Consider the following 25,976-nt stretch of genomic DNA (forward strand, 5'->3'; position numbering starts at 1 on the left):
CATATTTAGTCTTTAGTAAAGCAAATTGAAATAATGAAATCTTAAGACAGATGGTTATAATGTGTCAATAAAGCGCATTCAAAGTAGAAAATAAAAGTTAACAAAGTTTATTACAGGTTTATATACAACCAACCCTTCAAGGCACACCTTTGTTTAAATAAGAATATACAATACATTTTATTCTTGAAAGCAAACACGTTTTAGTGTTTAAATATATATTAATACTAGTTTGTTTAGTGTCGAACATAGAGTGAAGTCCCCAAGAAGTGGATGTTCAGTTTACACAAAGTGAAAGAAAAACACTTAATGTGATGTTAAACAACTTAACATTGTCCATCTGGTAATTAACACAATTAAATGCTGGGAAAAAAATAACAGTCAAAGTCTTCTGCTGAAGTCTGTTCGTCTATATCTATAATATAAAATATATGCCTGTGAAATAGATTTATTTAGAAGCTAATCTCTAAATGTTCCTTTAACAGCTTCTCCACACAGGAGAAGCGTCTTAGCTGGACCAGCAAACTGTTTATTGTCCATCAAGAAATAATTATGAGGCAATAATTTCTCTTAAACTTAACATGGACTGAAATTAAATTTCACTGTAGAGTCATACAGTCTGACAGACTGAGCCTAGATTCAGCGTATGTGTCTTTTTTGTTAGGAAATTTGTTAGAAAGCTTTTATCTTATTTAGAAGTTAAGCAAAATGCAATAAACAAAATCTTTTGTAATATCATAACTCTGCTAGTCATGTCTTAATTTTGAGCTCACTGATAAACACAGTGAGTTAGAGAAGAAATAAAGTCAGCTCCAATGAAAAATATATTTGATTCAACATTTGGACGTCATCTTAAAAAAAAAAAAAAAAGCTTCTTATATGAAAACAAGTCAGCATAAAAGCAGCTTAAGCAACATACTGTGCCATTATAGTTGTGTTCTGTACTTTGTTGAGTACAGACGACTGATCATGTAGTATGTAGTGATCAGTCACGTCATCCTGTCACTCCACTGAAGAAGCCTTTATAAATGAGGTGTTTGTCCAACATCAATCAGGACATTTATGAAATAACTTCTATAATGATTGCTCACAGCACATAAAGCCAAGATTGAAGGATGAAAGGATGCTTGTGACAAAGGCTTGCTGTGACTCATGAAACAAAACAAAACAATGGGGAGAGAAAAAAAAAAACTAACTATAATGGTTGAGACTTCAAGCTTAGAAACGTAATGCTGCAGGCTGTCATAATCACACAGTTTGACATCTAGAAGTGTCCTACTGTGAGAGATTTGACATATGTCATATATGTCAAAACCTCTCTTTACAAATACAAGTTCAACAAAGGTCCATCGGTGTTGCAGTTTATTCCACGAGAATAACCAGCAGGTGCCTGACCAGAAGTAATCTTTTTAGAGACCTAGGAAGACTGAAAACAAGGGGTTAGTCAGCATATCTTCCTGGGCCTCCATCCTCTAGTGTTTCAGAGTCATCTGGGCTGTTTATGTGATTGAATATTCCTATTGCCGACCATTATCATGCCAGGAGGCCAAGTCGCTTCACTTTAGCAGACAGGAACGAGTGGATGATGAACACTATGGTCTTGGGGCAACAGTGGAGGTCCAGTTGCTGAAAGAAAAGAGAGAGAACAGAAGAGAAGGAATAGAAAAAGAGAAGAAAAGCCAGAAGAAAGGAAATTAGTTTTGTATCACAGTGTGGGTGCACGTCTTTTCTTTATATTGGTCTGTTGTTTAACCATTAAAATCAAAGTAGAACTCAGTTATAGGTCTCTAAGTGGATGATATTTAAAGCTGTGGTGTCCGGGGCCTTGTGTTAAAGTTATTTTGTCAGGATAATTGTGATTCATTTGTTTATTTAAAACATACAAGACAAAAGGTGCTGACTGCATTTCCCATTAACCAGTTGCTTTCTGTTACTTGTACAGTGCGACTTTAACAGCAAGGTGTACCACACCAACGTTTCCCTTTGCTGTGTAAATCAGTTTAAGCCGTTTCTCTCTTTCACCAGATGTCATGTTTGATAGCAACAATTCTAGTGAACATTCAATATAACAGCTCAAATGTGTGATGGTAATAAAAAATAAACAAATAAATTAAATAAACATAACGAGGATGACTAAGCAACTTACAATTTCAGCCTCTGGGCCCCCGAAGTCAAGGAACATCATGCGAACTCCATCGTCTGAAGACATTCTTAGGCGCTCAAAGGGTTGCTGGAGGAGAATACTTTTCCTGACGCCCATCTCTTCAGTGAATAGCGTGAAACCGTCATCGATGTGCACTCCCAGGGTGCACTCCTTCCCATTCCAACTGCAGGCTGCCATGATTGAAAGAAAGAAACAGGGGTTACACAGAGAGATTTATACTACATATTTCCTGCGTGAGCTTAGTGTTATAACATTGACACAGAGCCCAGAATTCTTGGCTGTATCCTATAAATGTGACACCTTAATGCACTGAGAGGAAAAAAAAGGAATAAAAAAAATTCTGTTAATACTTATTGACAAGAAAAGATAAACGGAGCTAAATCTTAATTTATTGGAGCAATCATCCTAATTGTGGTGCTAAGATTAAACCAGTTAAAACTACAGTACTACAAAATGTTTTTGCATTACCTCACAGTACCAGCAGAGGGCATTGTATACGTTTAATAACACAAAGCAGTATCTATAAACTGGTGACTGTCTCACAAGTCAAGCTTGCCAAGTTTCCAGAACTGTTTACTGAATACAGTCATTGAAGTAAAACTATTGGGGATGTTGTATACTTTTTGTACTTTACTCTTCTCAAGCACTTCTTTAAAAAAAAAAAAAAAAGTACACAAAACTATACAATCCTAATTAAAAACTTTTATAAACTTTGAGCCAGAATAAATCAGCAGAGATTAAGGACATATTGCAGGAGAGTACAGTCACTAAATCATTGTTTAAAGAACAATAAATCATCAAATCAAGAGCCGTCCTGTGCTGCAAGACAGGCTGCTATAATGTCCTGGAATGTTTGCATGTGTCTACAGAATAGAAACCACATGCTAAAGCAATGATTGTTAGATGCAAACAATCTGAGGAGATGACACACATGAAGAAGAACCACCATGTTGCATTTTTGATCTTATCCAAAGAGATAATATAAGCACTGTATTACTTTTGAAAACAAAAAACTAACCTTCAACGATGTCCAAAAGTACAGACAACCATGATTTACTTGTCTATTAATTGTCAGTGTAAAAGACCTGTCAGTCAGTTTGAGTGGAAGAAGGTCTGCACTGAATTCTTTGTGGCACTAATCTCTATTCATATTAGATCATGGCTTCTCCCTTAACAGACTAAATTGGGGTGATAAAAGAAGTAATATAAGGAAACAACCACGTGCCTACATGAAAGTTAGCTAGTTAAAATGTTAGTGCAAGAATATTATTTATTGTTTAGTTAATAATTTTCAACATAAGCTCTGAGGAAGTTATGCTGAACTACAATTAGAGGCAACCACTGCAACATGGATTTGCATAGCTCGCATCCCAGAATCCTCTTGTGTACTATAAACACACAACACAATGGTGATTAGAGAACATTTACTGAATTCATCAAAAGCAGCATGCAGTACCATCAACAGATACTTTTTTTTTTTTCATGGGGTGACCCTAGTGGGAGTAAAACCTTGAAGTGAACTGGTTGTGCCATCTTCAACAACAACATACTTAAAATAAAATGTGAATTTTTTCCACTGTAGGTGGAGGAAGTGCGCCGCAAGCATTAAAAGAGAAATGGAAGTTATAGAATCTCTGTATCTGTACCCGTGGTGACCTCCTTGACGAGCTCAGCGGCACTGTGGCATCCCTCCACCAGCAGATGAGTCCAGGTGGACAGCTCCTTGGCAGAATCCACTCTGAACACATGGGTCTCCACGCCTTGCTTGGTGCCTGAACGCAGGCCAAATGACAGCTCAGAATCAAGGAGAGGAGAAGTTTTTCCTGGGCCAGAGTGAACCAGTCTAAAGGCGAAGGGAAGTATGACAAGAATACGAGTGAGCAAAAAAGTAATTAAGAGTCGGAAAATATACACGTTTCGACTGCAAAGAGGTGAAAGTGTACATGAGAGAATTCTGGTTTCACTAAAGTTAAAGTGATGGTGTGCGGCAAAATGTCCAATAGTCCAGATATAGGAAGAAGGATTTGGACACTGACTTGACTAAAATAAGCTAATGTGTTACATTAGACAACTGTGTTTTAGTAAATAAGGAAGAAAACAGAGTGATGGCACGTAAAGACAATTCAGTTCATATGAACCTGGTAGTGATGAGTGGGTGACTCTTGATGGGACTGCTGAGGCTCTCTTTGCTTTCGGGCAAGGACGAATACAAGAGCAGGTCTCTGTCAGTCAATACAGCCAGTACGGGCTTCTCTGGACCCTGAGTCACCTGCACATTTATATAACAGGAGTGAAAAACGGCTTTACATGCACAATTATCATGCATGGTACATTTGTAAATGTAGTGTATATCACATGATGCTGTATGGGAAAACTGTTTTTAGCTCCATGGCAAACAGAACAAATCACAATAATGACTAAAAAGGTCCAGTTGCAGTGACTCAACATCCAGATATCGTCACCTGGATGACAAAGAATCTTCATAGACACTGAACTCCGTCTGTTCTGTATTCACCATGTACAGTGTGCCTGTTTTCTCATGTACCTGCTCTGTAATCCAGCCCAGATGTTTGACCTCCATGCCAGGCTGCATGCTCTTCATCTCCTCCTTCACCCGCGGTAAAAGGCTGGCTGCCCCAGCCTGTATGGCATTGTACCAGGACTGGGCCATGGCTGGATCTTTTGCCCGCAGGAAAACAGAGTTCTTTCTATTGGACGAAATCACTTCGAAATATCTGGCAGAAGATATGAGAGGAGAAGAAAGCAGGAAGACATCAAGTAAGTGGGGAGAAAAAAAAACGGGGCAGTTAGAGAAATAAAAGACACATCACAACAAAAGAAGAGCTGGAGGGTGATGAGGTAGTTTCAGATATTAACAAAGAGAATATGTGAGCGAGATGGGCTCTTACACTATTCCCTCTAAAGCATTTTGTTATTTTCATGCTGGGATCTGTCAGCTAGATTAACTGTCACGTGCAGTACCTGTTTTCTGTGTCCGGGGGGCACTGTTTTCGTGACACCTGACACATCTTCAGCGGAATACTGCGGGGCTCCTTTACCTCAGCAGGGGAGAGCTCGGTGGCCCTCTGAGGTGTCGAGGGGGGAGAATCCCACGGGAGGGCGGCCCCAGGGGACCCAGAGCTCTTGAAGAAGGCTGACATCTCCTTGATGTACTTCACTGAAGCAGAGGGAGAGAGCGCGAGAGAATTAGTGCAGATAAAAAACGAACGGCAGACAAGAGGACAGAGCAGCAAGAGACGAGTGATAAGTGAAATGTGAAGCGTGTGGATTCGGGGTTATGGGTTGAAAAGTGTCACAGCACTTGAGAGCTGCTTCAAAAAGATGCAGGAATCCATCTGTAAATTCTGTCACTTAGCTGATTCCTCAGTTATTATACAGATGCCATCATGCACTTCTGTGAAGAGAAAACATTTTTCTAACATAACCACTTGAATTACATATTCTATCGTTACAAAAATGTCCTGACAACACGATTTACTAAAAATAATAATGATAAAACTACAGCTCACTTGTAGTTTATTATTGTTGCTATTGTTATTTTTGCTGCATATCATGAGCACCAGCTGGAGGCAGAGAGTGGATGTGATTTTCTCCAGCTGTGTACCGACACTGTGGCATGGGTGAACAAGCACAGCTGGAGTTGGGGAACTCACGACCCAAATTCTAAACACCTTAAAAATTTCATATTAGATTTACAATCTGCATAAGTTTTGTTTTAGCTTGTATACTGATTTTTTTTTACTGTGTATTCATGTAATGTGCTGTGTCAACCTATAAATTGCACTATTCAATTGTCTAATTGCACCATGTTTTGTACTGAAATTTTTTTCCCCCTCCAATGAGCACACTGTATTGTATCGTAATTTATAAAATAATTCTCAAAAGGTTTGTTTATATCCTCACTCAACAAAAATATACCAAATCTATTTGGTATATTGTATTGTATCTAGTACTTCATATTTATATAAATTCTACCTCTTAAGTTTGAGACTCATTTTGTCCTTTGTTATTTTATTTTGTTGCTAACCAAACCATACCCAGTATCCGTGTGGCCCTGAATTCAAATAAACTAAAACTGGCTGTTTGCAGGCTTTGTTATACTGTGCAACAACATTGGATACGATGGAAACGAAGAAGAGAAATAGGCAACAAAGGTCTATGCTAAGACTCAAAAAAAGCGTTGTGACCCTCAAGCCATGGTGCCCCCATAATTTCATGTCTTTAGTGGGGTCCAGTGAGTCCAAACTGGTGCTAAATTAATTGTGATTACAGCCTATTCTGTGTGCTCTGTGACTCTTTTCCAAAGCGATTTTACCACTCACACACCTATGTAAGCGCATACACCTACACACACACACCCACCCACACTTCACACACATAAACACATGGCCTCAGCTCCAGTCCAGTAGGCCGGGGTATGGATTTGGCAGAGCTATCCACTGCTGGAGTAAAAATAGCCCAGAGGACATGGCAAGGCATGAGGCTGAAGGCTGAAGGCAGAGCTCTGGTTTCACTGGGGGAGTGTGAAGTGCTCTTCTTGCACAGTACAAGAGGTGTGTACTCAGAGCGCAAGTAGAGGGGTCACAGCGCAGGACAACAGGAGTGATAGAGGGGGCTTCCACTATTCCCAAAGTACTGTAGAGTCCCAGTCAGCAAGTCAGTCATACAGTGAATTAGTTAACATTGAACAATGAATCAGTGTGGTGTCCCTTTCTATTATATCTCAATACAGCCCACTTGCAATTCTGATTTTTATTCTTCAGTGACTTGCTGATAAAACAAAAGGTGTGAAGTTATAGAAGGCTCAGTCTGGAGAGTGTTTGAGAAGACCGAGCACATCTACTCCTCATTCACTGTAAAGATCCTGCCAGATATTTTCCCCACTTATTTTTTCATCCACACATGTATAGATGTCTTTGTGGAAAAGGTTTCACGTTGACTTCGTCAGCATTCACACAACTGGCTACTAACCCATGAGAAGAAGCACTGCACATGATGAGCAGGGGTGGAGACAGTTCTTATATAATCTCATGCTTTGTGCAGAGGGACAGCATTAAACCATCCACCAGCCCTTCTTCACAATAATATACAAGTATGTTTTCAGTGTGAACTGTTGCTTCAAGAGCACAGGAAGAGTTCGGCAAAATTCTGTTGTGTGGTCCAAGCATGCAAACTGCAGCGAAAAAACCTTTTATGGAGAAACATGTCTCAGGATATTTTCTGAACATGTTGCCAACATTTTAAAACAGACTGAGTTTTTAGGTATTAAAGTACATGAGGGGTTATGTTGTGAAAAAGGACATGACCTAAATGCTGAAAACTACTAAGCATAGAGGGGCTTCAGTTCAGTTGCAAGCATCTCTCTCTTTTCAACTCTTTATTCTTATGTCTCAAATGACTCTCTCCCTCTTTTCAGAAATGAGGTCAATTCCTTTTCAGTTTTAGGAAGTGGATTGTTTTAGTATTTCAAAACTACAATTCTGTCATCAGAAAATTTTCTGAAATCTATAAAGAAACAATGAAGACAATAACTTCAAACCTCACATACTGCCTCACTCTCTCTCACTCCCAATCCCTCCATCTTTGCTGCTTTAACAGTGTCCTCTTCATATAGGGTGTATTGGGACAGCTTCCTGGGATGCACATTTACAAGTGTTGGTGTCAGTTTGACATAAACATACAAAGTAATGGGTCCAAAATGTTATGATTCGACCTGGTTTTGCCGAATACTTAGAGAAATTATATTAAGGCTATTTGTGTTTCTACGGCATAGATGAAAAAAGATGGATAATAACAGGAAAAGATTTGTCTTGTTTTTGTTTCAAATCAAAAGTATCTTATTCGTACTGGAATTACATTTTTTTACCCAAGCTCAGGTCTTTAACACAGAACTGGAGTGCTAGTTGGGTTTCTAAATCAGCACAATGCACCAAGAAAAAAAGTGTCCTGTATCTGTAGACATAACTAAATGTACTGGGAATATGTAGACTGGGAATATGTATCAACTAATATGCACCAGCTACGGCTTTGAAGCCGTTATCAACTTGCACATGTAATGTTTCATGGTAATGAGATTCTGCCCATTTGTTCCTGTGCCAACCCACTGATGTTTGCACCATTGGGGTAACCAACTGCTTCCTTGTTGCTGGACCAAGGCTATTCAAAATTGATGTGGTCAATCTCAATATTGCAGGTTAGGGCCACAAGACTGAGAATGAAAAACATATTGAAAATGACTACTGATGTTACCGTTTCATATGGAAGTCCTGCGACGCTTCAAATGCTCACAATAATGTCACAGTCACATATAGGTCCTAAATGCTCTCTGCTGACTGACACTCAGCTCCCAGCCTCTGCTAATAAAGCCTCACAGAGCTAGTTTAATCGGACAGCTGCCAGACCATAACTTCATGGCATCTTAACGACTTTATGCTGCAGACTTCATTAACATGTAACCACACTGAGGACTGTGCTGCCACTCAGTTATGTCTTCGATGGTAATTTGTGAGTTGGTTTTGTCTCAGTTATTCCAACATACCTGTGGCACCTCTGTGGTTAATTGCCTTCAGGAAGTCAGCCCCGGTTAATTTCATTCCTGTTGGTGTCCTTTAATCAAATCCCTGGTCTCCGATCCTGCACTCTGCATTAAACTGCAGTTTTTAAACTTTCTGTCAGTGTTTTTCGCAGCAGCTGCACAACTGACTCTAGGCAGATAAGCCATGACATAGACCTTAGCATTACCCAGCAACCCCCAACCTTCAACACGTCAATTATTTTATTGAATTAAATATTAATGTAAATTAATTTACGATATATTAATCATACATATCCCTACCTGCTACCATACTGATCGATCACAGTGATGGGTATGTTTATGGACTGAGGCTAAGGATGGGGGTGGATTAGATTGACAGAAAGTTGGTAGAAAGAGCATAAGTATGGGTCTGGAACGTAAACAAGAGTTCTATTCTTAGTGATCATTACTCGTGATTATGTAAGACTGAGTTTATGTCTGTTTCATGCCGCACAAACTACAGTACAGTTATAATCAGTGACAAAACACCAATTTTAACAGGCATAAGTACATTTTACTTTGTAAAAAGGATTTACAATTTTCCAAAAAGCTATGTAGAAATGACTGCATTCATCTTACCCAGATTAGAAATGCCAGGCATTAGCTGTGGCCCCGTACAACAAATCGGATGAGATAGCTTTCAAACTGAGTGGTGAATAAAAAGGAGAGGAGAAAGAGGGAGAGAGCAAGAGGAAGGGAGAGACGGGGAATGGAAGAGGGAGGAGGAAAGATACGAACATCATAAAAAGAGAGACACAGGAAGAAAATGAAGACTGAGAGTAAGAGAAGAGGAGAAAAAGTGAGACGGGCAATACAGAATAACCCAACAAACAGCTAAACTCAGAAGTGTTGCCATGAACACCAGTGGCGGCACATTCAATACAGAGCTAAAATTAGCTGAGATGGCACTGTTATTACTTTAGCTTCTCTGGCAGCTAGTGAAACTACTTTTGTAGTGTGTGCATGCGTGTGTATGAGGAGTTTCTTTGCTTCTTCAGAATCCACTAAGCTTCCCCTGCTCAAGTCTTTACATTGAACCTCACAAATCCTGACCAGGCATTTTCAGTCAATTCACTTTTGACACCATTTACTGTGTTAAAACTCTTCCTTTTCCAGTTTCCCCGGAAAATCTGAAGTTTAAAACTGTGCTCAGTCAATCCTTGCAATTATGTTGATCATGCATGATCACATGTCTATGTCTCTATCCATACACAACATAAGAAAATAGCAGGTTGTTGTCTTTGGCAGTCATTAACTTCCTCAAAAAAAAAAAAAAAAAAAAATGGTTGCTTGCACTACTTACACTACACAGTGCTCTAAAGTTAAATGCCAGCCCCTCCTCCACGCACCACTGGTTACTGTGGGAGCAGCTGGAATGTCACTGGCCAGTCAGCAACCTCTGAAGCATGCTGTTGGCTTTGTGAACCATGTCAGGCAAAGAATGTCCCAATGTAACACCACCACCGATAAAAGATGTCTTGGGACCAAACAGCATAAATAACTGTGCAAAATACGAAGAACGCTAGCTGTTTCCATTCAGTACAATGAGGTCAAGAGGGGGGAAAAAAGTTACTGAGACCACTTGTGACCAATTTAACTTGTTTTGCGAGAGCTGACATGTGGATTGTGTGCTGAATATTAGAAGGTGCCAGTTCTAGTTTATAGATTTCATGCAAACAGAGTTGTGTTGGCAGATAAAGTGGGATACAACATGCAATGATATGTACGGCCATTCTTCTATTTAGTGATCTCTGTCAGCTCATGCTCCATAAATCAATATTGGGTTTATGCATCCCCAGTGTCGCTTGTGGTTTGTTCCCACCAGCATCAGTCAGCTGAAGAAGATCAACCCTGTTCTGATTGGATAAATTCAACATTCTCGCAGTACAACTTATTAAAACCATGGATAAATGCCAGCCTCGGGGTGTAAGGTATGAGAGAGGCTGAGGGAGCGAGAGAGGTCAGAGCACAGCGCACTGAATCAGACTTTACTTTACTAATTCACAGAGTGCCAAAGCACAGATTTGATTACTTTGCATAGTGTGTCAGGAGAGTTAATTATCCTAATTCAACAAAGTGAATGTGAAGGAAACGTGAACAGGATCTGGCAGAGGACAAGAACAGGGTGAAATAGAAGTTAGACTTCAGACGTTTTGACTTTACTTTCCTTTTTTGGAAATCAGTTTCCTCCCTGAAATAGAAGAAAACGGTATACGTATATGTGCTCGGTGATTCAAAAGACTCACTCGCTGTAAGTTTACAGTTTACTGCCATTGATAACAGACATTGAACATACTATATGCCTCATGGTTTTAAATAGCATTGGCCTTTTAAGGAAATCTGGATGGTGTAGTGATAAGATTGTGTGCAAGTGTTAGTACATATGAAAATAGCCATTTCAAAAATTCATTGGTACAAGTAAACACGTAAGAGAAGGTTGGTTGGTCAGCAGTTTCCAGAAAAGCTGAAAAGCTCATTAGCTCGTTTATTCTTTTTATTTGTGTGTTTATGTAAATATGTATTAACTCATTTTTGCACAGACCCTCCAGTGTCTACTACCCCCATCCCTCAACATGCAGATTCTGCACAATACTATGAGATGGTTCAGTGGAGCTGAAGCCTGTAATAAAGTGAGAGATTGGCACAAAGATGGGGCCACCCCTTTTTCCAGGGGCACCAGCTCAGGGCTGTGGGGTTCACAGAGGGAGAAAGGGCCTGAGGGAGAGTTGTGCTTTAATAAAGCTATGCTATTTTGTGGGTTAATCCATTCTCGCTACCGGTCTAAGCACAATGTCCTTACAGACCAGTAGCTCTGAAGGAAAAGTAACCAAGCTTTGTGTGCAGAGAGTTAGAGGTTTCACAGGGATACAGGAGAGACACAGGACAAAAACAGCTACAGTAAAACACACACACACACACAGCGACTATGTTGATGTGCCATATTCTGTTACGTTTATCACACATATGGACAGATGCTACAGAAGAGCAAGACTAGCCATATATCCACAGATACTGTAAATGTGCCATAACTTTCTAAATAACTTGGCTTAGAATAAAGCACAGAAAGTCTGCAGCAAGAAAAGTAGAAATGTTAGAGACTTTTCTGAGAGATAGCTACACTTGAGTGTTTACTTTAGAGAACTGGAGCTCCAGATGGGAAGGTGGGGGTATTTATCATTGCCAGAAGCATTGTCAATAACAACATGCACCTTCATGTCCTGAGAAGACCCAAACCTAAACAAAGTAAACCACAATAAAACTAAAAAATATTTTCAACACAACAACTTGACCCAGATTCTGATTCTGGGTATATACATACACACACTCTGGGTATGGATCCTAAAGGTTCTTTTTTTAAGGGAAAAACAGGAAACCACATCATGTTATCTAGTTCTCTAGTGAAAAAAAGTATATCTAACCACAATGAAAGAAATGCAGCCTCTTTAATATGAAGTTACATTTAATTTTCACATGTGAATGTCCAAGTCCATTTATGTGCGTTGGCATCAAACGTGCAGTGGTGGAAATGTAAGCAGAGGAAAGACTTTCCAGCCATTTTTCTGTCTGCCACGGCACACTGGAAAATGTACAGGCAGCTAAATCACAGCATTTCTTTCCACATTACTTTCCAGGAATGAATGAGTATTCATGACTGCTCACTCGTTCCTCGGTTTCCCAAACAACTTCACTCATCTCACACGAAAGAATAATACAAGAAAAAAGATGTTTTCTCTCTAAATGATTTTACCCTGGATCACTGAACTGAAAGAACAGCCACTAAACTGAATTTCATATTGTCCCTCAATTAACTCATGCTACATGGACTATACATCATAGCACTGTGCGTGCATCGGTGCATCTCAAATGTACCTCTTAAGTGTTAAAAACTAATATAAGGCAAATTAAGCACTGAGAACAAAGATCCAATAGGTAGCAAGAAGCTAGAGAGATGTAGGGTGAGGGATTCATTCACGCCACAGGGGAAAGGTTTATTTTTAAAGTAATAATTATTCTGTCACATGTGCAGGAGCCAGAAGGTTTTAATTAGGTGATGAAGTACATTCATGTCTTTGGCACAACTGTAGATAAGTGTAGGCAGTTATGATGTGATTCAGCTTGCTTAAATGTTCCTCAAATCATCCACACAGCTCCGGTATGAACACTGATTGAGTCCAGGCATTAATAACTTCCCTAACACATCACAAAAAGTATCACTTTAAAAAAATATATACTTGAGAAACTTAATTTTGCACAGGCTCATCAGTAAACCCTCCTTATCTGATCTGATAAGGTCCACACTGGAATATTGGACTCTTCCACTTACAGAAGTTGTTTAATCTCACAGATAGCACAGCAACATTGTGAAAGAGATACGACCAGGCACGTTTGAAAAGACTTTTCACTATAATCAATTTCAGCAAGGCAAGCAATGGGGCAAAGACAACAAGCTAATCCACTGTGGTAAAAGACACACCAGTGAGCATCACTCCAGCATAACAAGCTGTCTGAGCGATCTTTGGAAAAAATCCTTAATCCCGAACAGTAATTTACAAAAGAAATACTGACAGATTAGGACAAAGAATAATAGTACATGTGAAAATCGCTTTTCTCTCCCAGTAAAACACATCTTTATATTTCCGAATACTTTCAAATAAAAAAAGCTACTTGGAGGAACACTCTAAACCACGGTGCCGTGCTGTGTGCTGCTGCCGTTTGCTGCTGCTTTGGCCACTGCCGCCCACCAGATGAACACATTAAAAACACAGGAACACTAACTCTCACTTCTGACTGGGCACCCACCTGAGAATTTCCAGATGGAAACTGTAAATTAAGAAAATCTCACTTGCATCCCCGACTGCCTGCCTGGCTGGGGACATGGGCCATCCTCTGGTTCTAGCAGGAAAAGTAAAAGTAGCATGCAAGTGTGCAAAATTATAAGTGTATGAATAGTGAACTGAGACACCGGACTGAGACATACAGTAAATTGCTTCAGTAACAGAAACTGAACGGACTGAATGGTGCACAGTTTGACCCAGCAGCATGCTGTGTGCCAGTAAGGAGCTCTAAACCCTGAAGTGCCTAAAGTCATCATATTTCATAAATCACTCAGTTAACCAGACTTTAATCGATGCCGAAATATAGGACGGGGGTATGTATTGCTTCAGGCCTAGCATAAAAAGACTGTATGGTATGTATCTTCTTTGGAGAACTTATATTCATATACGTCCTTGAAAAGGCTGATTTGTAGATAGAAAATGAGTTTTAGCCCTCAAAGCAAAGTGTAATTCAAGTTGCACGTCTGCACTCTTCACCCTTCTGGAGGGCTGCGCTGTTCGTCCCTGTATTAATATTCCAACAATATTTGTTTTAATATTATGATGATCTTTAATGGACTACCTATAGTATATAACCAAAAGTAAAAGAGTATCTATGCAGTCAGAAAGAGGTTTAGATTCAGGGAGAAACACAGGCGGTGCGCGTGTGTGTCAGAGAGATTAGGTTTGAGGTTAGCTCTTGTTGAGATTGCTGACAAAGCATCCTACAGCTAACACTCTCCACAGGCACAAATGAAGCTCTCCAAATCTAAGCCCATCCCAGACACTTTACACTTGTGAAACACAGCCCTGCTTGTGCATATTGAATGTTTCCCATTCTGACAGTTTTAAAAGCGAGAATCAATGCACTTAGATGTAGAGGAAATTATTCGTAGTCACATTTATTAATGTATAGAAAAGTGCAATCAGTGTTCACTGGGACCTCATATTAGTAGCACTCAGTACTCAGACAACACGGTGACTCAGAGTTTTCCTCTCATAGTTATCTATTGGTCCCTAGAATGTGATATTGAGGAACCACAGTGACTAAAAACAAAAACTGCACACATATTGTAAAAAGGTGCTGATGTACAGCTAACCATCAGATAAAGGAAAAGCCTGCACAGCCATGACTGATTAAATCTTTACTTTTGATGAGGCACGTCTGTGTTTCAACACATACTGTTTTGTTAAGGATAAAGAAACCCGACAAGGTGTTTTAGGTGACCTATATAGTGGATAGAGCAGGTGATTCAAATCAATGAGCAATCAACTAAAAATAGAAGCAGATCAGATAGAGAGGCTCGATTCGTTGCACAACAAAGCTTTCGGTGATGTCTACATTATAGGCAGCGGCACAGTATCAAGTCACAAATTAAAAATCAGTAAGATTAACATTATGGGGGTGAAAGTATTCAGTTTAAAGAAGGACTTGTAGTGATGTGTGCTTGCTGAACTGCTTCTGAACGGCCTCTCTGTGTGATCTACATCTGTGTCTGTGCCACTTACCCTGTTTGATTTGCATCACCTGTCGCACGTCAATGTAAAAAGAGGAACTTCAAAATTAAAGCATTAACTTTGAACACACTTTAAAACAAGGTTTATATCAAGCAGCACATTCTGAACATAACAGTGATCACATTTGTGAGCCCATTTAATATTTTACTTCCCTGTTTTGCAAAGTGCTAAAAGTACTAATCTGCCTGAGAGAATCACATGTAAACACTGCTTTTATCTTAATTTGGCTTTAATTTGATTGTGACATTCACACTGGAAAAAAAAAAATCAAACATTATCTGATGCTTAAACATTGGCAAACAGCCCAGCTGACAGAAATCACGAGACTTGATACAGCAGACAGCACATGTCCAAAACACGTATGCCCCCTGCTTAAAAAAAGTTTTAGACAAGGGAAGACAGGAACCATATAGCTTCCATAACTAAGCCCACTTAATCCATGTGTGTGCACACTGGGTCTGAGCACAACTACTTTAATGAAAAGGACAGGGAAGACAGAACCAGCAGTGTTCAGAAATGTCTTGGCAGAGCACAGTGTCCTTCCCTCACTCTGCCCCTCATTCTCTCTTGTACACGCACACATTCCCATGGACACTCAGAAAATGATGTCCCTCTGGACAGCCAAGTAAATTCTGCTGAAACTCAGGATGACAAACTCACACCATTGCCAAGTATAAAAACGGACATGAATACAAGGAACAAGACCTTCAAGCCAAGACTGTTCACAATACGTTATAATAATACATCAAATTATTATGATATGTACAATATTGTTCTAATATTTCAGAAATGTAAGATCAGCAATCAGTACTGCACTGTGCAAATCAGATCAATTGCCTATACCTTCATTAATGTACAAAGTCATAGTATATTTTGCATTCTGAAGACATTTAGCCCCTGATCAGCTTTACATGTCAAGTGCCCGATTCAGAATATTTAATAAACAAATTAACATGCTTTTATTCTTTGCATACTAGTTCCACTACTTCCACACAAATTAGTGCAATACCACCGATAACATTCTGAGAGGGCAACACTGTCCCCATTTGACTGAACATATTGTCCCTCTCTACAATGGCAGGTTTTTTTTTTGAGCGTTCAGATGTAGTGTGTAATCAAAACCAGTTTACTACAAACACACCATACCTTTAAGCTCAAAACGTCAAGGTCAGGTATGCCACCAGTAATCCTAACTGGTACATTAATGGGGTTGTTGTGCTACAGCGTTTACAGAGTCACTCATTAACGTCATGGGTTTCGGAATAGGCCTCACATGCTCCGTAGCTCACTGACTGTGGATCACACGGAGCCTGGACCTGGCTCACTGGGTTAGTGGAAGTAGTAAATATTGCTGATGTAAAGACTAATATTACTTGATGATTTTTTCTACATACTACACACACCCTGACAAACGTCTGTCCTCTGTACATGCGCACACACACTCACACACACACACTATCTGCCTCCCCACATTCACACTTGTCTCTGTGGCCTGACCTGTCCTCTGCTGCCGACTTATCCTTCTTCCCCACTTTACACACACACAGAATGCGGGTGAATACCTACTTTGTGCATGTGTGTGCTTTTATGTCAGACCACGGTTGCCCGGGGAACAGCTTTACCACCGAACTAGCCTTACTCCCAACCCTTTCTTTCCTGCACAGACACACATGGTTTCCTAGCTCCATGGTTTCTTCATGCAGTGGTGGAATGTACCCTTTCATGCCTTGCAAGTGTCAATGATGGATGCTTTTTGGGTGAAAATAGAATCCAAATTAAAATAGGCTCGAAGGCAGTGGGGCAGTTCACAGACCAGCGCTTTGCTGCTCATCCAGTCCCTTCAGGATATAGTCTCTTTATCTTGCATCCTAATTTCTTACTTATTTCATATTTGTTGATTTTCACTCCTTAAAGTTACACCCAACTGTTTCATGATGGGTTCACACTACACCCTTCATAGACCTGACATTTAGATCACCCCATTTATTGTGACAGAAACTCAAAGACGCCATTATAAAGGCACATTCAGGTGTTACTGGAAAATTCGAGGCTGACCTATGCACCGCTCTTCTCCATCCTCTTCCTTTCTCTTTTCACTTTTACACACACACAGACACACTTTAAGATGCAGGACATTGCTTTCTATTAAAACACACACACAAACACACTTATGGACACAGCACATGTGCTTGCACACCCCTACGCAAACGCACATAGTCAGGCTGTAAATGTCGCTGGGAGGAAATAAAGGCAGCTGTGGTTTTATGGTTTCATCTGGTTTATTATATTTATCTGACCCTCTTGTGTGTTTACTGTTCCTTTCTCACACACACTTTGATTATTCCATCACCAGTTTGATCTAAGGCGCAACAGAGGGCATCCTTCTGGGGACACATGCGAAGGCTGTGGCTGTCTTCCGATAGACTGACAGACTGACTATACACAAATTCCTATTTATGGTGAGTTTTTGCAAATATAAATTCACACTTACACCTGGGAGCTGCCCTGACCCCTCTCTTTGTTGATGGCTGCTAAGGAACTATATAGGATGTTAAAATAATTTTTATTAAAAATCTCTAAACTGAACAATGGAAAAACTATTTCTAGCTCTGCCACTTGCATTTAAAGACTCTCAACCCTTATTAAACACAATTCTGGTCCTAATCTCATGCACCAAGACACTTTAAAGACAACCTTTTAGTCAGTACACACACTGATAGAAATCTGCAGTACTGCTGTGATTATACTGCTGCAGGTATGAGGCAGAGCTCAGCTTTAATACCTTGTGTGTGCTGCAGCAACAATTACATTTAAAATTAATCTGAGTAAACTATTACAAATTATTCCTTACTTGATTTCTAATAGAGTTAAAAAAAAGTCCCTAATGCCAACCAGGCTTCTAATGTAGCTCCCTTACATGTTGAGAAAATACTTATCTGACAGATTCAAGTGCTATTGTTCACATATTCCAGATATTTTAATGTGATGGGAGGCAGTTTCTCCTTGATCTCAGTCAAGGCCGTCTATGTTATGAATTTCACAGAGTGATGAAAACTGCCTTGAGCAGAACAGTGGTGGCTTGTTTGTTACTGTGCACATCTAAGAAAGGCTGTTACCCTGACCTTTAACACTGCAGTGGTGCCAAGAAGGGGTTCGTTTCTGACTGACTGTGTTTCTCTGTATCTTGATAAAATGCCAAAACTGAAATAAACATTGTATTTGAACTTCGTGTCATATGTATTCACAAGTATTTTTATGAGGCACAAATTGTCTTGAAATACATTCAGCATCCAAAAAACTGCAGCTGGAGAACTCAACGCCCTCAATAGTTGAACAGAAACCTTCATTCTTTATTTCCTCTATTCCCTCAAAATGCTCCAGAGCTTCTTGCTACTGATATGCATCCCGCAGTCCTGCCATCTCCAGGTCAGACAGACACACACAAACACAAGCGAAGGAATGGCAACACATCAAAAATTACACAGTCACTCAGATACACACACTCACACACCCATCTCCCCTCAGTGAGCCTTCAAGCCTCTTTCGTCTCCTCACTCTTTTATCAAGTCCTCTGGGTTGAAAGGGGGTGGGGGGTAGAGAGGAACCCATGAAATGATTCCTGAGATGACGGATCACAGAGCGGCACTGGTTGAGATGTCTGATAGCAACACTTTTCTGCCTGACTATGGACAAGTAAGGCAGGAGCGGGATTTGCAATGATTTCCCTCGGCTGTAGCTCCAGCTGTATCTGCTCCACTGACTGAACGTTCTTACGCTAGAGCACTGTGAAAGTTAGCCCAGTCAAAAGCTGTCATATGAAGAACTGGCAACTCTGACTTCCATGTTCCTCTAACAGAAGGTTTTTGTAATGTTTCATGCACCAAACTCTTATTTCCTGTAGCTTATTACCTGGAATCATTCAAACATCGTAAGCACCTGGGTCTGAGGCGTCTGTTCAAATCACACCAATAAACATAACTTAGTTCCTCTTTGGGTGAATTCTCTCTCAAAACACATAATCTGGAGACCATACTGATCAGGACAAAACAACAATAAAAGCAAAACATAAAATGTGTCAAGTTTCACAATTTCTGATGAAAGCACACCCAGTATGAAACATCAAAAACCATTGTGTTTTGACGCTCCGTGCTTTTGTACCAAATAAGATTCACAGTTCAAGCCAGTTGCTTGAAGTCAGCTTGGTGGGAGATTTTTTTTTTTTGTGTGTGTGTCTGTGCAAAATTCCTGTGATGCAACCAGTTAGCAAGAGGAAAGATTGTTTTTAATACGTTTCCTTGGTTCTGAAGATCACATCTCAGATTCTAAATTTCGCAGTTACCAGTGGAGCGATGCTTCATGGTAACATTGATATGCATGCACAAACGCACCCAACAAACAACTGTTCGAATGAAACAGGAAAGGACAGAGAGACACACATATATTATATATTATATTGGCTCTTAAAGGTAATGTGGATGAGTTAGAGGGAAGAAAAACACCTGCTGACTCCACTGCAGGCATTCCTATGCACAGCAGGTCTTACCCCATAAGCTCTCTACAGTTCTCCGTTCTGACATGAACTTTTAAGAGTCTATCAGTGTCAGAAGTGTTTGAACACAGTTTATTAGCATGCTGGGACGATCAGAGGTGTGAGACACAACAATATTCTTCTTTGGTTTTCTTTTGCTCTTTCAGTTCAACTCATTATTTGGATGTTTCCGTGGAACAATGATCAAAGTTTTGATTTAACGAATCGTCTCTCTCGGCTTATCATATGTGGCTCTTTGAAGAAAAAATAACAAAAAGTGCAGGAGAAACTAAAATCAAACTACATCAAGGTCTCAAAACTTCCCATCATTTCCATCTACAGTATATATTTACTGCAGCTGTGTAGTAGAGCTGGAATTGTATTCTGTCTGCTCGGAGGATTATACTGTTTTGAATATATTGAATATATTGATATGTATGAAGTGATTCTTTATCATGCAATGGAGACTCAGTAGTTATGGCATAATTTGCAACTGTGTCTTGTAGTCTCATGTCACTCTACAGAACTGCAAAATAAAGGGAATGAAGGAAACACTGCATCTAGCAGAAATGAAAAACATCTTACCTTCAAGGATGACTTCTTTGCCAGTTTTCTTCAGAGCTTGCACAGCCTCATCGTGCGTGGCGTCGCGTAAGTCATAACCATTGACGAACAGTATGGCATCACCCACATAAAGAGCCTCAGTCTGGTCAGCAGCGAGGCCCTTAAAGATTTTGGAGATGAGGATTGGCATTTTGTTTTCCTTCCCACCTGCACGACAAGAGGGAAAAATCTTTATAAATGTTGCTTCAGGATCATTTTGTTTCAAAGTGTCACATGTAACGGCCTTCATGCGACACTCATTTTGATTTCAACCACTGTACTCCTCATAGTTGAGCATTTAAGCTAACTTCAGTCGCCAGAACTAAAGTGAAAGAGCATATGAGGACAGAGACCGACAGCACTGAGTGCCATCATGCTCTAACTTTCCTATCTCTTGCACTCCCTCCCTTTCTTGCACTCGTTAAATGAAGGTCAGCTAAAAAGCTGATGGATCTGCCTCTTGCTATGGGCTTCCACTCTTCATGAGAAATATCGTCATTAACGTCAGCTGGCAGCTGGACTCTGGCCTTTAGGCTAGTGAGAAATTATCTGAAAGAGGATTACATTTAATTAATTTTAAATACATCTTTCAAAGGTTGTTTCCTTTGGGTGATTTCTTGGGATTTATCTCATGTACCGTCTCCTCCTTCCCACATCCTAGTGGTCTTAATAAAAAGCACCAGCTTTTACTATGCACGACAACCACTATGCCAATCAAGTTTAAGAAAGGGGGATTTACCAGCTACTTGACCGCACTGTGGCATCAGATAGATGTTTACTGCATGACTGAGTATTAGTGAGGCGATGCCCTGCACTAACTCACTTTCTGAATCATGAAGTGTTGACAGAAATTTCAGTAGAGATTAGGTGAGAAAGAGCCTTCATCGATGTATGTCAGAATCTGAAAACTGTCAACTTGTGTTAAACCTTTACTATAATGAAGAACTGTTTTAAAAGATGATACAGAAGTAGGCACGACTTGCAGAAGTCCCCATTCTACAGACCATGTAAGGTTCTGTACAGTGCAATTAAACAGTACATGGTAATGTTAACATCAGAAGTGTGCATGCATCTGTGAGGCAAAGTGTAACTGTGACTGTCAGAGAGAAAAGAATAATCAGAGTCATGTTGACCAAGAGTTAACTGTAACCTATGGGGTTCTGACCTCTAATCGTTCCATGGAGCTGTTTTTTTTTTTTATTGCTTTGTCCTTGTGCTGTCACACGTAGGATGATGCACATGCACAAATGTGCACGCGGGTGACATAATATACGGGCTCGACACTATCCTGCTGTTTTGGTCTTGTGAGTATCACTGAATGTAAATGTACTTTTTGTTTGTTTACAAGAAAGTCAGAAATTCATATATTCATATTCAACATATACCCTGAACAGAAGACAGCTCACAGTTCCACTCTACCTCACAGACGCAGGTTTAGCCAGTGCTCAACACTCTGAAAAGATGAAGTCACAAGTTCTTTTGACTGTTTTGCGTTGACATAGTCACACAAGAACCAAACACTATGACCAGGGTGTTGGCCACAACGCTGCAAGCCAAGACTATGAACAAATGTCCTTGGTGTGTCTCCATATGATTCAATTCATGTCTCAACTGGGACAGAACAGTTTCCACTCAGGACCCAAGTTACTGAAAACCACCCTATTAAACTATTCTACCCCCACTCCTAGCAGACCAAAGCTAAAATATCATCTGTGGACCATTGCTTATAGTTTAAGCTACTGTGGTAGGTAAGTAAAGTACAATGCTGTGTTGAGTTTGTTCTAGTGTTTCTATACTTTTTAGCAAGGCATTGATCAGTATCAGTAATTAACACAGAAACATGTTAGGGTAGCGTATATCAGTGTAATGCTTACTCAGCCCCCCAGCTGGTTTGAGGATTACATTTGAATACCCACCAGTCACAAGTTGCTTCTTTAACCTTCAGGTTACCTTTTCCCTCAATGTGCACGACCATAAAAGCTCTAGCAAATGACTTCGCTCTATACTCGCCACTCTCTGCACTACAATACTACTAATAGTATACAGACTGCTGACTTTCAATTTGTATTATCTGTATTGTATGTAGGTTTTACAGCATTAAAACTTGGCATCCTGCACTTACTGACTAGTGAGTCTGTGAGGCAGAACGCAACATTAACTATCCTTTTTTTAAAGTAAATAAATGCATTCTGATTTGCACTAAATTGAACACTGAACATTTTCAAAATTGGAAAACAACGTCAAAAACTAGAATGCCGTACATATCACACTGCTGCTGGATGGTTGATCCAAGAACAAAATAATCTGAACTGAAAACTCACTGATGCAGAGTGGATGTAAGATCTTGTGGACTTCAACATGACAGCCAGGGCACGATATGGTCAGTGACCTTTCAGCCTCATTAAACGTGACATGCTATTATTCCAAGTACGGAAACCCAACTAATAGAGTGTTTGCTACAGGATGGTGGTGACATCGGTGTCGACTTGGCATCATCACCACAGGATGTAGGCACGTTTGCGCAGTAAGTAGTCATCTGAATTGATAAGAAGACAAAATGACTTTGCTGTAAGGAGTGGTTGAAATGTCTTTTTCACCTTCTACGTTCAACAACTGCACTCTTAAGTCTGACCTTTGTGAACCAAGGAAGTGACAGTCGGCAAGTGGCAACACGCAGTACCTATTTTCCATCTTTATATATTTCTTCACACTATTTATTTCCAGTCTTAAATTCATTTCATGAAGACTACTGAATAAACATTCTTGACATCATGTAGGAAAAGCTACTGTCAATATGTCGGCCACTCCCACCCCTTTCTAACCCTTAATCCTCCCCACCTTCCTTCCTTCAACTTTTCATGCCAAACACACTTTAGCACCCTCCAGCTGGCAGCCTGTCACTCAGCTGACAGGTGGGTGGCAGCGCTGAAGGTGGGGTGGAGCCACCGGGAGCTACCCATGACAGGTAAATTAATGTTATTGGTTTATACAAAAGTGACATGTACCTAATTAGGTAATTTTGTGCTAACAATGTGTTTGCTGTGATAATGCAGCTTTCAAAGAATTCAGCACGATCAGCACTTCATCATACTTCATCTGCTGCGATGCATGCAATGCTAATGAGCGCCGAAACAAACAACAGGAAGCAGATTTAGCACAAGACTTCTAATTAATGCAGCTACATATTCCTGATGAACGAGCAGAGCCACACAAGGAGAGAATAATAGATTTTAATAATAGAGTTGTTACATAATAGTGCATCTGAGCCTAGATGACTGACAAAAATATGTGAGGATGTGAGCGGGTCTGTGACAACATAACTGAAGACAATGACACCCCCCCCACCCCCAAAAGAAATGTGACATTATCAGTATATATAAGTGGGTTAGAACACATCGGGACAAAAAAAGACAATGTCACTGTGACACTGTTCATCATTTGCTTAATGTCAAACTCTAAATCAGCATCACTTTCACTGCGGCACACTAAGCCAACCAAGCTCACGCCCATGTAGCTGCTCGACTGCAGAAGCACAGCCCTCCTGTCTACAGACGTGGAGCCTGGCCTCCAAGTCTCTCATCTTAAATTTAGACATGTGAGAGTAAAGGTTGACTGCATCCATGCTTCTCTGCAAGCTGGGGTGGGCTCCCTAAAATTAACACTAGTGGAGTACTCCACTCCCAGCCACATAGCTTTCATCCCTGGCCAATGACAACAGCCTACTGTGGGCTGCTCCTCTCAGCTGTTCACAATGTGGTGTCAGCTAGCCCACAACAACCTTTCCCTGATCTTTCATTTGCTCCAGACTGTTTCATTGACACACTATTCTAATCCTTGACCTCTTTCGCCCAGTTTCACCTATGGCTTGCTCTCTGTGCCGCTCTCCTTCTGTCTTCCTGTCACTCTCCTTTGCTGTTGTTGAACAACCATCATCACGCCAATGTCAAGCCAGCAGGGCGCCAACTACGATGTTGTTTTGTTAATAACATGCTGTCGGATTTTCAAAGCGTCCATTTCCACTGAGATGGACATTGCATTTATGTCATTAAGCACTGGCTTTGTTGTTGAACATGTCACCAGCAGCTATAATGCCAAGCGGTCTTCGCAACAGGACAATGATGCGAGGGCACAGCTATCCATCAAATGAGCCCTGTGGCCAGGTGATAAGTTGTCAGTGAAGGCAGTCAGGAGGTGAGTTTACTCACATGCAATTAAGTTCAAACACAGTGCTCACACACATGCTGCACACACACACACACACGTCTGAATCCAGGTGATCCAGTGATTGTGCATCAGTCCCAACCAAGAGTGAGTGACAAAGAAAGATCCCAACTTCACCATGTAGCGTGGACGACAGGAAAATTAATATGAAGTGATATAAAGATGCAAAGGGCCTCATAAAGTAGCAAGAATTATAAGTAGAGACGATGATGTGGGTTTGAATCTATCAAACCACAGTAGTTTTCTGTTCTGTATTTACATAGTTTCCAAATGCTCAACCCTCTCAGTCTACATCACTCTGAGATCACCGCTGAGATAGGAGCCTGTTGCCGCAAGTCGAGGAAACAGGACAAGGTAAAGGTTATCAGTACACAGCTCAGGTATGTAAACCTGTCTTGAAAGATAAAGAGGGGCCACAACCTTTTTTTTTTTTGTGGAGTAACACTGGTGTTACCTTGATGTGCAGCAGCGGGGGGTCTGTGCACATCTCAGGCGTTTGTTCATTCAATTGCAGACTTTCAGATCTTTTAGACAACTATTGTATGAAAAAAGTTATGGATTTACTCCTGTGTCCACACAGACATAGCTTTCAATCACATTCTTTTTAAAAAAATAAGTCAAAGAAAACAAAGTTGACAACACTTGATATGTTTTTGTGAAGCTGTCAGAAGCAAGTTTTCTCCATTTGACCCAGAAACACATCAAACTCAAGTTTCCTGTGAAGAAACATGCACTGATTTTATCCAGGAGAACTTTTTCAAACCACAAATCCCTAGACCTTAACGAAATCAAACGTGTGGCTGCTTCTGTGAGGACAAACTCTCAAACTCCTCCACGATGTTAACTAATCGCCAACCTTGGAGACGGTGGGGCTCGGACATGTCGAGGAGACGCACAGCTTGGAGATAATCACAGCTGTCAGTTTTGTTTCCTGTGCTAACAACAGCCTTAAATGTGTTACAATACGAGGAAGAATGTGTTTTGACAACACGCAGGGGGAAAGTGGAATTCATGGCACATTAGAGGGATTTTTGTTAGGACGCAAGTCGACGGCTGTTTTCTCTGCGTCGCCGCCTGAAGCTGCTGAAACTCCCACTGAAAACTTGTGTTCAGTGACTCCGTCGTTTATAAAGTTGTCTGTCATGATCGTTTCTGTCGTTTCTTTAAACAGATCTTACCTTTGATGCTGATTCCGAGTCCTCCAACATCTTGCTTGGTCACTCGCACGGTGCGCTTCACGTTGGTGATGGTTTCCGGGACCGGGGACGAACTGAGGTTCGGGGGGTCTCCGTTTATAGCACCAGCCGGGGTCGGGTTGGGCTTTGCGGGCTCTTCGGCACTCTCCCCGGGATTCACGGTGAGCGTGTCCTCGGTAAGTGTGGCCAACACCCGGATCCATCGATCCACGGTCACTCGAAGTTCCAGCAGTCCCGTTTTCTGCGCCTTCATCGCGGCAGCCATGTTCAACGCATTCCTGGAATAACTCTAGACGGGCTGGCAGTCCTGTAAAGAGATAGGGGGGCGGAGGGCTGGGGA

At 40.6% G+C, this 25,976-nt stretch overlaps 1 protein-coding gene across 1 annotated transcript; it reads right to left on the reverse strand.

Moving 5' to 3' along the window:
* Positions 1-119: 119 nt before the first annotated feature.
* Positions 120-25,976, reverse strand: snta1 (syntrophin, alpha 1). Its single transcript, XM_026346598.1, has 8 exons — positions 25,619-25,976; positions 20,202-20,387; positions 5,144-5,339; positions 4,707-4,896; positions 4,300-4,430; positions 3,808-4,004; positions 2,144-2,331; positions 120-1,623 (listed from the first exon to the last, which is right to left on the reverse strand). The coding sequence occupies exons 1-8, from the start codon at positions 25,899-25,901 to the stop codon at positions 1,531-1,533; spliced, it is 1,464 nt and encodes a 487-aa protein (XP_026202383.1). The 5' UTR covers positions 25,902-25,976; the 3' UTR covers positions 120-1,530.

This window comes from Anabas testudineus, chromosome 5 (assembly GCF_900324465.2).
Source record: "Anabas testudineus chromosome 5, fAnaTes1.2, whole genome shotgun sequence".
Lineage (NCBI taxonomy): Eukaryota > Metazoa > Chordata > Actinopteri > Anabantiformes > Anabantidae > Anabas > Anabas testudineus.